The sequence below is a fragment of the Pteropus alecto genome, unplaced genomic scaffold, assembly GCF_000325575.1.
Source record: "Pteropus alecto unplaced genomic scaffold, ASM32557v1 scaffold24, whole genome shotgun sequence".
NCBI classification, from domain to species: domain Eukaryota; kingdom Metazoa; phylum Chordata; class Mammalia; order Chiroptera; family Pteropodidae; genus Pteropus; species Pteropus alecto.
This window is the reverse complement of record NW_006439192.1, coordinates 4,778,613-4,791,984: the sequence shown is the minus strand read 5'-3', so window position 1 is coordinate 4,791,984 and position 13,372 is coordinate 4,778,613. Positions and strand designations below refer to the sequence as shown.

Sequence of the window (13,372 nt, the reverse complement as noted above, 5' to 3'; positions counted from 1 at the left end):
CCATGCTTCCCAGTGATGGCAAGGCAGTGCAGGCGCTGGAAGAGCCCAGAGTCTCCAGCCTGGCTGACCACCACTGTATCAGTCAGGGTTCTCCAGAGACGTGGAACCAATCGGAGGCTTGTGTGTACCTTTCTATAAATACATAAAGAAATTATTTCTTTATAAAGAAAAGAAATTCATTTTAAGGAAATAGCTCACATCATGTAGGGACTGGCAATTCCAAAATCTGTAGGGCAGGCCTACTGGCTGGAAAGTCAGGCAGGAGTTGATGCTATAGTCTTGAGACAGAATTTCTTCTCCGGGAAAATAGTATTCGCTCTTAAGGCCTTCAACTGATTGGATGAGGCCCACCCATATTATCAGAAGTAATCTCTTTATTTCAAGTCAACTGATTGTAGATGTTAACCACATCTACAAAATACCTGCACAGCAACACCTAGATTAGTAATTAATTATATTACTGGATGCAATAGCCTGGCCTAGTGGACATATGAAACTAATCATCACAACCACTGACCCACTACCCCAAAGATGGGAGAGATCCTGGGCCCTGCTACTGGAGATGCTAATTCATCAGGTCGGAAGGGGCCTGGGAATTTTTACAAGATATACAGGCGATTCTCATGCTTATCCAGGACTGGGAACCAGTGGACCAGATGACCCCTAGACTGTGGGCCTATTCATCACAAATGAGACGCCTTGGCCTGGCATGCAGTTGGTGCCAGGAAACACTGATCTCTCTGTCCTGTCAGGCCGAGACATCCAGGCTTGGGCAGCTGAGTCCATGGCAGCGTAACGTCTCACAGTCCATAGCAATAAGTCCCGTGGGAGGGTTGGGGCCTAGTCTAATAACTGAAATGGTAGGTCTGGGCTGCTTCAGCAAATGCTGGCCTCTTCTCTCTGTGCTGAGCACCCCTCTGGCCTCTAAGAACAGGCCCAGTGTAAGTGTGTGGGGGGAGCAGCTCTGCATGGTACCTGTTTTGCAAGGCAGGGCTCTGAAGCTGGGGAAGGGACAGAAAGGGCGAGGAGTGGGAATGTGCCTGAGATGATCCCATGCTCCGGAGAATCTGAGGGTGAGGATACAGATGGGGGAAGGGCGGGGATACACTTTCATCAGTCAGGCAGGTTGGACAAGAAAACCTGAAACAGGGTCCAGCAAAGGCAGTTCATGGCCAGCCCAAGGAGTGTACAGAAGGGCCCAGACATGTGTGATGTCCTGTCTCTGAGCCCTCCTCTCTGTATCCCGCCACCCCTCAGCATGGATAAGCCTGTTTGTTGCCTGGTGGAAAGACCTTTGGGGTGACTGGGGGAGGCAATAAAAGGGTGCAGAACTTAACTCTGGAGTAATAAGAGGCCTGGGACTGAATCCTGCCTCTGTCGTTTACCTTCTGGGTGCCTGTCCAAGCCTCAGGTTTCTCACTTGAAAAATGGGACAATGCATGACTTCACAGATTGTCATTGGAATAGATGAGTTCACGTAGGAAGAGAGCCTCGGCAGCTTGGGCTTTCAGCAAATGGCCATTCCCTTCTTCTTGGAGGAGCTCCAAGTTGTAAGATATTTTATGTCCCTTATTGTGTAGGATTTGTGCAGAGTTCCCCACCCTTGGTCACGCAGTCAGGTAGATGAAGTGGAGATGCTAGCTCATTCCTCCGGTGCCTCGCATCTCTATCAAGATCCCCCACCATGCGCATTCAACAGGGCGCAGAGGAGCAGTAGACTTCCCAGGGCTCTGCAGGCTCCCCAGTCATAGTAAGCCAGCCACAGGGCAGATGGTCCCCGGAAGAGGCTGAGGGAGCAAGACTGGACGTGCGTGCGAGCGAGGGCTTCTGTGTGGACACCGCCCCCAGAGGCTGTGCGCGCCTGGAGGAAAGGGCCCGGGGCGGGGAGCCTGCTCGGCCTCAAGATGATTTGTCATTGCCTAATGAGATTAATGAGCCCAGGGGCTGGTATGCGGGGAGCTGGGACACTCATTAGAAGCAGATGCTCATGGGAATGGTGGCAAGTGGGGGCCTGGGGGTGGAGTGTCGTTCACCAGCCAGGTGGTTTCCATTAATCTGTGGGAGGGGCCAAGGGGGCTCTGTCCCTCCTCCCCTTCCCATCCCCCCCGACACTGGGGAGGAATGCGGCCGAGAGGCTGCCCTAGGCTCTGGCGCAGCTGAAGGCTGGGAAGGGAGGCTGATGGGTACCGGGACAGACCCTCTTGCTTGCTGTTGTAGCCCCAATGCCTGGCACAGGGTATGTGTTCAATAAATCCCTATTGGATGATATCAGAGATGAGAGAGGCTGGGGGTCTAGGACAACCTTGGATTTAGTCCTGACAACCAGAATCTCTCCCTTTTCTCCCCCCCAGACAACCTCTATAAGTGGGGGGGTGTCCTTGCCCCCTTCTCAGCCAGCCCCCGCTTTCTAATGAACTTTGGAAGTCATGGAGGGCCCAAAGAAAGCTGCTCTGTGGCCTCCAAACCTATAATTTGGTTTTCAAACCCACAAGCAGGGAGGTCTACTTGGGCCAGAGGGAGCCAACTTTGTGTAGCCCCACCCTGTCCAAATGTGGTGCACACACACAGACAGACACATGCATACACACTGTTATACAAACTCACACACTCACTCTCTTAACAGCTTTAGTGGGATGTAATTTATATACCATAAAGTTCACCCATTTAAAGCAGACAATCCAATAGTTTTTAGTATATTTACACAGTTGTGCAATCATCATCATAATCTAATTTTAGAATATTTTCATCATCCTCAAACCTTGAATCATTAGCAGTCACTCCTCAATCCTCCACCCCCTCTTTCCCAGGCCTGAGCAACTACGCATATACTTTCTGTGTCTATAGAGTTGCCTATTTTGGACATTGCATGTAAATGGGATTACGCGGTCTTTTGCAACTGGAGTCTTTCACTTAGCATAACGTTTTCAAGGTTTATACATATTACATATTATATGTATATGTTATATACATATTATAACATGTATCAGTACTTCATTCCTTTGTATCTCCTAATAATGTTCCTTGTATAAATATAGCACATTTGTTTATTCATTTATCAGTTGATGGACAGGGTTTTTCCTCTTTTTGGCTTATTGTGAATAATGCTGCAGTCACTGTTCCTGTGTAGGTTTTCGTGTGGACGTATGTTCACTTCCTTGGATATATATCTAGGAGTAGAATTGCTGAGTCACATGGTAACTCTAACTGCCGAACTGTTTTCCAAAGTGGCTGCATCATTTACTCTCCCATCAGTAATGTATAAGTGTTCCAATCTCGCCACATCCTTGTTAGCACTTGCGATTGTCCTTTTTGTTGTAGTCATCCTAGTGCATATGAAGTAGTATCTCATTGTGGTTTTGATTTTCATTTCCTTAATGACTCATGGTGTTGAGCATCTTTACATGCATTAATTGGTCATTTGTGTATCCTCTTTGAAGAAATGTCTTTTGCCCATTTTTTCGTTTGGGTTATTAGTCTTTTTATTACTGAGTTGTAAGAGTTCTCTATATATTCTGGATAATAGTCCCTTATCAGACATACGATTTGTAAAAATTTTTCTCTCATTCCGTGGGTTGTCTTTCACTTTTTTAATGGTGTCCTTGAAAGAGCAAAAGTTTTAAGTTTTTATTGTCCAACATATCAGTCTGCTTTTTTTTTGTCATTTGTGCTTGCACACTCACTCTTACACACTCAGTTGCCTAGCTTCTGTTTTCTCAAGAAGGGTATAGAGTAACGATTTGCTCCCAGATATCCCCCCTCCACCCCAACTTTTGCCAGAAGGAGTCCTTGTCCTCCATATTGGAATAGATACAGGGAGAGTGCTGCCAAGTCAAGGGAGCGGGTCTGGATTGCGCAAGGAGTAGGAAGGAGGGGAGGCTCCATGAATCCGCTACACCTTCTCCAGGTTCCAAGACCACGACTCTGTGGAAGCCTTCCACAACACAGAAACATCTATCTGTGCATCCTCATGACCTCACCAAAGAGATCATGAGGGAATAAGATTAGACAAGCCAGAGCAGGGGTTCGTAACCTGCGTTCCACAAGTCCCTGAAATCATACACACAATATTGGGTGTAGTACATATTTCTGGGACAGAAGTCCATAGTCATCATCAGATTTTCAAAAGGATGTGCTTAGCAAAAAAACTGCAGAGCCATTGACCTATAGGGACCTCACAGGTCCAAAAAAAATACCCAAGTTCCTCCTGCCACTAGAGAGGGCACAGCCCCAGAGCTGCTTCCCCTACCTTAGGGACCAGGAGGCATCAGCTGCTGTGTGTGGGCCTGACTCCACAGGGTTGTCAGAGCTCAGCCCAGCGAGCAGCCCCTGGCTTGTGCCCTTCAGGAGAGGACCCAGGACTTACTGGTTTGGGCCAGCAAGCCAACTCCTGAGGGCACTGAGGGGCTGCCTTGGTCACCCCAGAAGCTACCCTGCAGGCACGAGGCAAGGGGGAAGGAGTGCCAACACTTGGTGGAAGCTCCCCTCTCAGAAGGCCCCCGGCATGGCCTGGCTGCAGGAAATCCAGGGCAGGAAGGGGCTGGGGCTCAGAGGGCCGCCTTGCTCCCATCTGCAGAGCATCAGTGGGGCAGGCGGGGTGGGAGTTCTCGAGGGGGGCCAGGGAGGAAATGAGAATAAACACAAGTGAGCTAGAGGGAAGGGGCGGGGGGCTGCGGCTTCAGCCCCTTGGCAGCCCATGAAGGGAAGTGACACAATGAGGAATGTGTTTCCTTCTGCCTGTCCCCCGCATGGGGGTGGGAGGCAGAGCCCTGAGAATGGCCAGACCCCAACAGGGGCCAGGGGGCATATGCTAGAACAGCATCGGAGGGGGGACTGAGAGGGCGGGGGTCTGAGCAGCAAAACGGAGGGGGTATGAGCAGGAAGGGCCACCCTGGGCAGGCGGGGCACTTATCCAGTCCTCTCCAGTCTCCACTCTGCAGTAGTGTCCTAGGGTCTGCATACTTGCACATTCCCCATGTGTGCCCAGCACTGGGGCACCTCCCAGCATGCCTGGGTATGGAAGCCATCACTCCTCAAGGAAGCTGGCTCCTTCTGGTGGCTTTCTTTTATTTCCCAAGGGGATTCAGGGTTATGGAGGCCAACTGAATTGTTGGTTGGTACGAGAGGGAGCTGAGGCATGAGAACCCCTGGCCATGGGCAGGACTAAGCAGAGTATTTCATTGCACTGCAGATAGTTCTCTCTCTCTCTCTCTCTCTGTCTCTCTGTGTCTGTCTGTCTGTCTGTCTGTCTGTCTCTCTCTCTCTCTCTCTCTCTCTCTCTCCCTGTCCTCTCTTTCTCTCTGACTGTGTGTTTATGTCCCCAGCTGAGACTGTCAGTGAGAAAACAGGCCCCCTGGTAGGATAGCACCTCCCCATCCTGGACACCCATTTCCTCTCCCCCACAGCAGGGAGGCAGCTCAGTTAACCCCCTCCTGCCCATAATCCAGAAATGTCCCTGAAGCTTTGGCAGGCAGGGCCAAGAGGCCCCTGCCTCAGTCTGGGCTAGGGGGGTGGCAGGAGACTCTACCATCTTTTGTCCTGTCTGTGACCTGCCGGAGCTCAGCCCTGAGTTGGTACTTCCCTAGCCACTTTCTCTCAGCACTGTGAGCTCCTAGGAGACCCTGGGGCGGGAGGGGAAGCAAGGACTGAGGGGCCAGGTCAGGTGATTTACAGCCCTGCCCTAGAGTTGGACCCGGGTCAGCATCCACGCAATCATCAATCCATTGCATGACCTATTTCCTCACTTGTCAAATGGAGAGATCTGTAGGATAGCTATAAAAATACCTTCCAACACCCAGACTCAAGAAGATTTTACCTTTGTAGATCAATTTTCAAGACCAGGACACCCATTTCGAAATGATTCTCACAACAGCCCCATGAGATACTTAGGGCAGCTCAGAGGTGGAGCCATGATGGGGGACCAACGCCTCCTGACTCCTCGTCCAGTGATCTCGCCATTCCTTGTTTCCCCATGTTCTGCTTCCTCACCGAGGCCCTTTCATCCAATCTCATGGCATCTACATTCTCCCTAATGTCTTTAAGCCAGTACCCCTTATGTCAGGCAGGAAGGCTGAAGAGTCCTGTTCGTCATCCAGCCTCCTAACCAGTTCTGAGGAGAGCCGGGATTTAGAAGGAAATCAGATCCCAATACTTCTGGTGGCAGTGAGACTACCCAGACCAAGGGGAGCAGTGTTGTCCCGAGAGCGGGAGAGGTGTGAGGGCCTCCCCACTTGCCTCCCACAGGGACCTGAAGAATAATGTCATCAGCACGGTGCAGCCCGGTGCCTTCCTGGGCCTGGGGGAGCTGAAGCGCTTGTGAGTGGCATGTCCTGCCCCCCAAAACCTCCCAGCCCATCCCTTCTCCCTGGAGAAAGTCCCATGGATCCCATGAGCAACCACCCCTCCTACTCACCCCCACTGACCCTTCTTCTCACCCACCCATAGCTGTCCCCACTCCAGCACATTGATTGGAGATATACATTTCAAACCCCAGCCCCATCTCCCTCCTTTTTCACACCCCTCCCCATACAAGCCACAGCCACACTTGTGTGTCCCTCATAAGCTGATCTGTGTGCTACCACATGGCTGACTTGCTGAGGTTGTATGTGTCTCTCTAGAGATCTCTCCAACAATCGGATTGGCTGTATTGCCTCTGAGACCTTCCAAGGCCTCCGTAGGCTTCTTCGACTGTGAGTAAGGGGCGAGGGGAGAGGGAAGGCTCACCCCAGAAGGAGGGTTTGGGAGGAAGAAAGCTGCCCCCAAACCTTACAGGTCTTCACTCAGCCCTCCCTCTTCTGGCACTGGCACTCAGACTGTTCCCTGCCCCCTTGCAGAAACATATCTGGAAACATCTTCTCCAGTCTGCAGCCTGGGGTCTTTGATGAGCTGCCAGCCCTTAAGCTTGTGTGAGTATCTTTCCCCAGCCCACGGACTCCCGCTTCGTTCCTCTACCCAGGAGGGAGACACGTAGGCATCCTGACCACCGTGGCCAGCCTTATGAGTAGGCAGGACAGACAACGGCTGACACTCCACATTTGCCTTCCCGAGATTGCCACGCTGGGGCACACATGCCCAAGTTTGCCCTCTCCCGCCTCAGTCCCTTCCTCGGGTTCCTTCCCTACTCCTTGAGCCTACACTTCTCTGCTCTATTCTGTGGCCACTCTACCCACTCTGCAGGGACTTTGGCACCGAGTTCCTGACTTGCGACTGCCGCCTGCGCTGGCTGCTGTCCTGGGCCCGGAATCACTCCGTGCAGCTGTCCGAGCGCACACTCTGCGCCTACCCCAGTGCCCTACACGCCCAGGCCCTGGGCAGCCTCCAGGAGGCCCAGCTGCGCTGCGGTGAGCAAATCCTCGCCCTGCACTCCTTCCGGGGACCCTGCCTGCCCCTCAGGCCCCAACCTTCCTCCTGAAGGGCCCCAGTGGCTCGAGGCTCCCTTTGCCTGAAGTGTTTCTGAGTGATGGGCATTTCTCCAGGGCATCCTTTCCCCCAGGTCCCATTGGGGTCATCCTCCATCAGCTTTTCTAAACTGCCTTTGGGGATGCTGCTTTATGTTTTCATTTGGTTTCACCTCTTGGGGTGACAGTTGTGCTGTGGAAAGGAGCACTTTTACTTATTTGTCCAAGACCCTCTTGCTGCTCCCCTGTGCTCCTATCTCTGCAGACTTTGTCCTGCCCCCTTTTCCTTCCCTAGGCTCCAGACAGAGGGGGCCTGGCGCTACCCCTACTGTACCCCCCAACACCAGTGCAGGCACACATGCTTTTGCACTCAGGCCCCACTGCTCATGTCTCCTCCCACAGAGGGGGCCCTGGAGCTACATACGCATCACCTCATCCCATCCCTACGCCAAGTAGTGTTCCAGGGTGACCGGCTGCCCTTCCAGTGCTCCGCCAGCTACCTGGGCAACGACACCCGAATCCGCTGGTACCACAACCAGACCCCGGTGGAGGGCGACGAGCAGGCAGGCATCCTCCTGGCCGAAAGCCTCATCCATGACTGCACCTTCATCACCAGGTACAGGCCCTGCTATCCCTTCTCTGTCAGGGCAGGGGGTGAGAGTGGCCAGAGCAACCACTGCCCACCTTCCAAAGGAGCTATGCCCAGACACATTCCTGAGAGTATGTCATCTCTGTAAGAGTATGCATGTGCATGTATGTGTGTTTATGGAAATCCAGGACTAAGTCACAAATAGTCTAGATAAGGGATAGGAATTAAATGCCTGATAGAAAAAAATAATTATATCTGACATTTCTTTAGAGCTTTTACAATCTATGTAGCAGCTCTCACCTATAGTATCAGACTTAATCTCTCCAATGGACTTGCAACAGAGGTATTATTATCTTCATGATAAAGATGAGGAAATTGAAGCTCAGAAAAATGGTGTCATAGGCCAATCAGAATTGAAGGAAGTATGTACCTGTATTCCTCCCTCAGTTAAAGAATGAATAAAGAACCTGAAGCTCATGCCCCACATGCCCTGGAGCAGGGTGCCTGTGGGTGGCCAGGGCAGGGGCGCTTAGGGAGGGTGGTGTGGCCTCGAGAGTGCCTCACCGAGCCAGCCCTCTGCCCCCACCCCCCACCTGCCCACAGCGAGCTGACCCTGTCTCACATCGGTGTGGGGGCCTCAGGCGAATGGGAGTGCTCCGTGTCCACGGTCCAGGGCAACGCCAGCAAGAAGGTGGAGATTGTGGTGCTGGAGACCTCCGCCTCTTACTGCCCTGCCGAGCGCATCGCCAACAACCGTGGGGACTTCAGGTTCGGAGTGCTCTGCTGCCGCAGAGACCCAACCACCATCCCTGACCCAATTGCCCAGACCTCCCCAGCTCCTACATCTGAGATTACAGGTGCCCAGGGTCTCCCCATCTGCCTTAAGATGGAGAACACACTTCCTTTTGTCATTCAGCTCCAAGTCCTGCTGTTGTATTTAGAGATCTTATCTTTTTTTGTATAAAATTATCACCTGAGATGTGCTGAGCAGAACAAAAAAGTTTTTATTTGCTGCCTTATTTAGTAGTTTACATAGCCCTCCCACACAAATGTCGCATTTAATATCCCAATGGCCCCCTCAGTTAGGAAGGACAGATGCCATTCCCCCATTGTACAGCTGAGGTTGCGGAGGCCCAGAAAGGATAAGTGATTTGAATTCAGGACTCAGAGTCCAGTTCCCATAGCACCATGACAGCACTACAGAACAAACAGTTAGAAAAGAAGATGGAGCTTGGGAACCCCGTGAAGCCTGGCCCAAAACCCCTCTTCTGGATCCTTCTGCCAGCTCTCAAGGGGTCTGGCATCACAGTTCTCAGGGCAAGGGAGGGTCCCTTACCCTGAGGAGCTTGGGTCATCCACAGCTTCTGCCTCTGCCCCCCAGGTGGCCTCGAACTCTGGCTGGCATCACAGCCTACCAGTCCTGCCTTCAGTACCCTTTTACCTCTGTGCCGCTGAGCGGGGGTGCCCCGGGCACCCGGGCCTCCCGCCGCTGTGACCGAGCTGGCCGCTGGGAGCCAGGGGACTACTCTCACTGTCTGTATACCAACGACATCACCCGGGTGCTCTACACCTTCGTGCTGGTGAGGCTAGGACAGCAGAGGGGTGGGGGGCACCCCATCAGCTCTGGTCCTGGGGAATGGGGAAGGAAGAAGCCTCACAGCTGCTGCTCCACTCCTTGAGTGTGCGGTGAGGGGCTCTGGTTCTTCTCCTCCAGCTTTCCTTCTTCCAGGGGATTCAGACCCCAAGGCCACACAAAGGAAGTATGGGCAAGCATCTTTATCCCCGAACATAGCAACAGCAGTCTTAAGGGGGAAAACAAGGACAGTGGGAGGTCATCCCATTATCCTTGGGCCAGTGGTGAAAAAATTTGTGAGGCCTTGAGTTATGATGAGCCTCATATGATGAGCTTACATGCACCTCTCATCTTGATGAGACCTAGCCAGTATGCTCGACCACTCTCCCTAGGCACTATCGCCCTGAACATCAGCACAGAGGAGGGGTCCCCTGGGGGCAGTTCTGAGGGAGGAGGAGCAGACTGGATGATCCTCTTTCTTCCCTAATACCCCCAGATGCCCATCAATGCCTCCAATGCGCTGACTCTGGCCCACCAGCTGCGAGTATACACGGCCGAGGCCGCCAGCTTCTCAGACATGATGGATGTAGTCTATGTGGCTCAGATGATCCAGAAATTTTTGGGTTATGTTGACCAGATCAAAGAGGTGAGATTCAACTGAGCCTCTGGGACCCCTCAAAACCCTACCCACAAACTCTACCATTTGCTCAACCCTCTCATATCCCAGCCCCTGGGTCCCAAACCCCATTCCTGCCTCAGTGACTCCCCCACCTGCCCCTCCAGCTGGTGGAGGTGATGGTGGACATGGCCAGCAACCTAATGCTGGTAGACGAGCACCTGCTGTGGTTGGCCCAGCGCGAGGACAAGGCCTGCAGCGGCATCATAGGCGCCCTGGAGCGCATTGGGGGGGCCGCCTTGAGCCCTCACGCCCAGCACATCTCTGTGGTAATGTGGGCCAGCTGGGAGGGAACTCCTTGGGGGGCCTGGCACTGGGAGGGACCTTAGAGTCATCCAGGAGGGAAATGCTTCTCTCCCAGGCAACAAGTCCTCCAAGTGTGTACCTGCTCTGTACCCAGCTAGCAGGAACACCAAACTTTTCTAGGTTCCCAGTCCCATGGAACCAAATCCTGAGTCAGGGCATTGCAAAGAGAGGGAGTCCAGTGACACCAGAGAAGTTATGCACGACTTTATGGTGGGGAACCAAGCTGTAGGGGGTCAGCACTTTGATGGAGTTTGGAGAAATGGAGACTTATGTTCCCTGAGAAGAGGAGGATATTTCCAATGGTGGGTCATGAACCAATTAACAACCATGGCAGAGCATCTTCTACGTGCAAAATATTGTGCTGGTCCCTTCGGGAGATACAGGATCTTGGACATGGAACATGCTCTGTGGCTTAGTTGGGGCAGCAGAACTAGTATGTGTTAAGAGGGGAACAAGATACAAGGTGGGGTGTGAATGAGTGGGAGAAAGAGCCTTAGGAGGGAGGAGGAGGTACCATGATCAGGGGCTAGGGAGACTCCATGGCAACCATAAGATTGGCAAGGCCTTGAGAAGACAGTGAGGAGTAAAGGGTAGAGGGACATGGCCTGAGCAGATCTGCAGAAAGTGGCTGTGCAGTCTCAGGCTGGAGAAGGCCAAGAGAGGGCCGACATATCTCAAAGGGTGGGGTGACAAGTTCCCTGTCCCTAGAACTCAAGGAACGTGGCATTGGAGGCCTACCTCATCAAGCCACACAGCTATGTGGGCCTGACCTGCACCGCCTTCCAGAGGAGGGAGGCAGGCACACTGGGTGCCCGGCCCGTGGCACTGGGCCAGGACCCTTCGCCCGAGCCAGAGCCCCTGGCTGATCAACAGCTCCGCTTCCGCTGTACCACTGGGAGGCCCAACATTTCTCTGTCATCCTTCCACATCAAGGTGGGCACTGGGGCAGGGAAGATGCTAAGAGGGGAGGTGCTGAGATGCAGGTGCCTGGTGGAGGTGGACAGTGTGAGAGGAGGCAGAACCCAGAAAAGGGGAGAGGGGAGGCAGGAGGAGGGGGCTGGAAGACATCAGAGTCCTAGTGGATCTGGGTGTTTCTGAGGAACTCCTGTGTCCCCCCAGAACAGCGTGGCCCTGGCCTCCATCCAGTTGCCGCCCAGTCTGTTCTCATCCCTTCCGGCTGCCTTGGCTCTCCCAGTCCCCCCAGACTGCACCCTGCAACTGCTCGTCTTCCGAAATGGCCGCCTCTTCCGCAGCCACGGTAATACCTCGCGCCCTGGAGCCTCGGGACCTGGCAAGAGACGTGGCGTAGCCACCCCTGTCATCTTTGCAGGAACCAGTAAGGGACTTAACTCCCCATACCACCTGGGATCCCTCCCAAGTGTTTGTCTTGTGTCCCTTCATTCTGCCCTTCCCTAACCTACAGTGGCCCCTAACGCCCCCATAGAGGTGGCAGAAGAGGTGGCCCCTCACCATTTCCAAGGGGACGGGGGACAGAGACGTCCAATAAAGAAAGGGATTTGTAGAGAAAAGGCTTGGGAAGACACTGGATTTTATATTCCAGATTTGCCAAATTTCAAAAGGGCCGTAAGCATAAACGCTTGACCTACCTGGGTTCCTCTCCCTCTCACCTTCCTAACCATGTGCCACCTCTTCCTTTCTTCACCTAGGTTTCTGCTCCCTCAGCATTACCTTCTACCTTCTTGTCCCTGACCCCAGCCCTAGAATCCTCTCTGTTGGGGGCGCATCGCCAGCACTCTTGGCACTTAGAGTGGGCTGCCTCCCAGTGCTTTTATTTTGATTCACCCTGGTGTTTCTCCAGTTAGACTGAGGACCTGGCAGGAGCATGTCCTCATTTGGCCCAGCCCACACCTGGCCCAGCAGTGTTCCATGTCTGCTCAGTTGCTGCTGCTTAGTTCCACCCAGTCAGCCTCCCACGACCTGGTTCATGCCTCTGTGGACTTCCCTTCCCCCTGTAGGTGGCTGTGGCGTGGGAAACCTGACGGAGCCAGTGACTGTTTCACTGCGGCATTGGGCTGAGGGGGATGAACCTGTGGCAGCTTGGTGGAGCCAAGAGGGGCCAGGAGGGGCTGGGGGCTGGAGCTCTGAAGGCTGCCAGCTCCGTTCCAGCCAGCCAAACGTCAGCTCTCTGCACTGCCAGCACTTGGGCAATGTGGCCGTGCTCATGGTGAGTGTAGTGGGACCGAGGGGCGGGAAGACCACGGAACAAGGAATATGTGCAAGGTGGAGCAGAGTTCTCTGATCCCTGGGCCCACAGAGAAATACAGAAAATACAGCAGCTTTCTCAAGCCTCATAACTGTCAAGACTCATAGGGAAATGTCCTTCTGGTCTCCCCCTACACCTTTCATCTTTCTGGAGACAGGGAGGTCCTGCCTCCACTCCCGCATTCAAAGAGAGGGATCTGGAACAACCCAGCCTGGTCTTCACATCCTGTGCTCTCTGAGACCAAGATTGTTAAAGTGGGGCGGGGGAATTGGGGAACATTTCTCCTTTCTGGTCACCCTCCTCACTCACCGCCGTCTAGTTCCCCCTCCCTCACTACATTTCACACCCCGCTTTCCCAGATGCTCAGCAGGCATGCAGCTGTATTATAGATAGAAGCTTCCCCCTCTTTCCTCATCTCTGATTTTCAGGCTGGAGACCTGAAAAGACCCTAGAAAGGCGGGCAATAGATTATTAAAACGATCTAGAGCAACTTTCTAAGAGTGGATGTTGTGCTTACATCTTTGTTTATCCAAAAGGACTAAGCTGAGGACCAAAGCTAACCAGGCTTGGGAAGAGGAAACCTGGTGGGGGCGGGGAGGGGCAGGACTCC

The 13,372-nt window shown here is 53.2% G+C and overlaps 1 protein-coding gene across 1 annotated transcript in view; it reads left to right on the top strand.

Moving 5' to 3' along the window:
- The window catches only part of ADGRA2 (adhesion G protein-coupled receptor A2), a 21,638-nt gene that overhangs the window by 3,377 nt on the left and 4,889 nt on the right, over positions 1-13,372 (top strand). Inside the window, exons 3-14 of the mRNA XM_006916467.2 lie at positions 6,241-6,312; positions 6,615-6,686; positions 6,831-6,902; positions 7,174-7,337; positions 7,797-8,010; positions 8,587-8,751; positions 9,365-9,563; positions 10,053-10,202; positions 10,340-10,501; positions 11,247-11,471; positions 11,658-11,874; positions 12,515-12,723. Coding sequence (XP_006916529.1) covers positions 6,241-6,312; positions 6,615-6,686; positions 6,831-6,902; positions 7,174-7,337; positions 7,797-8,010; positions 8,587-8,751; positions 9,365-9,563; positions 10,053-10,202; positions 10,340-10,501; positions 11,247-11,471; positions 11,658-11,874; positions 12,515-12,723 — 1,921 coding nt within the window. The remainder of the gene's footprint in view (positions 1-6,240; positions 6,313-6,614; positions 6,687-6,830; positions 6,903-7,173; positions 7,338-7,796; positions 8,011-8,586; positions 8,752-9,364; positions 9,564-10,052; positions 10,203-10,339; positions 10,502-11,246; positions 11,472-11,657; positions 11,875-12,514; positions 12,724-13,372) is intronic.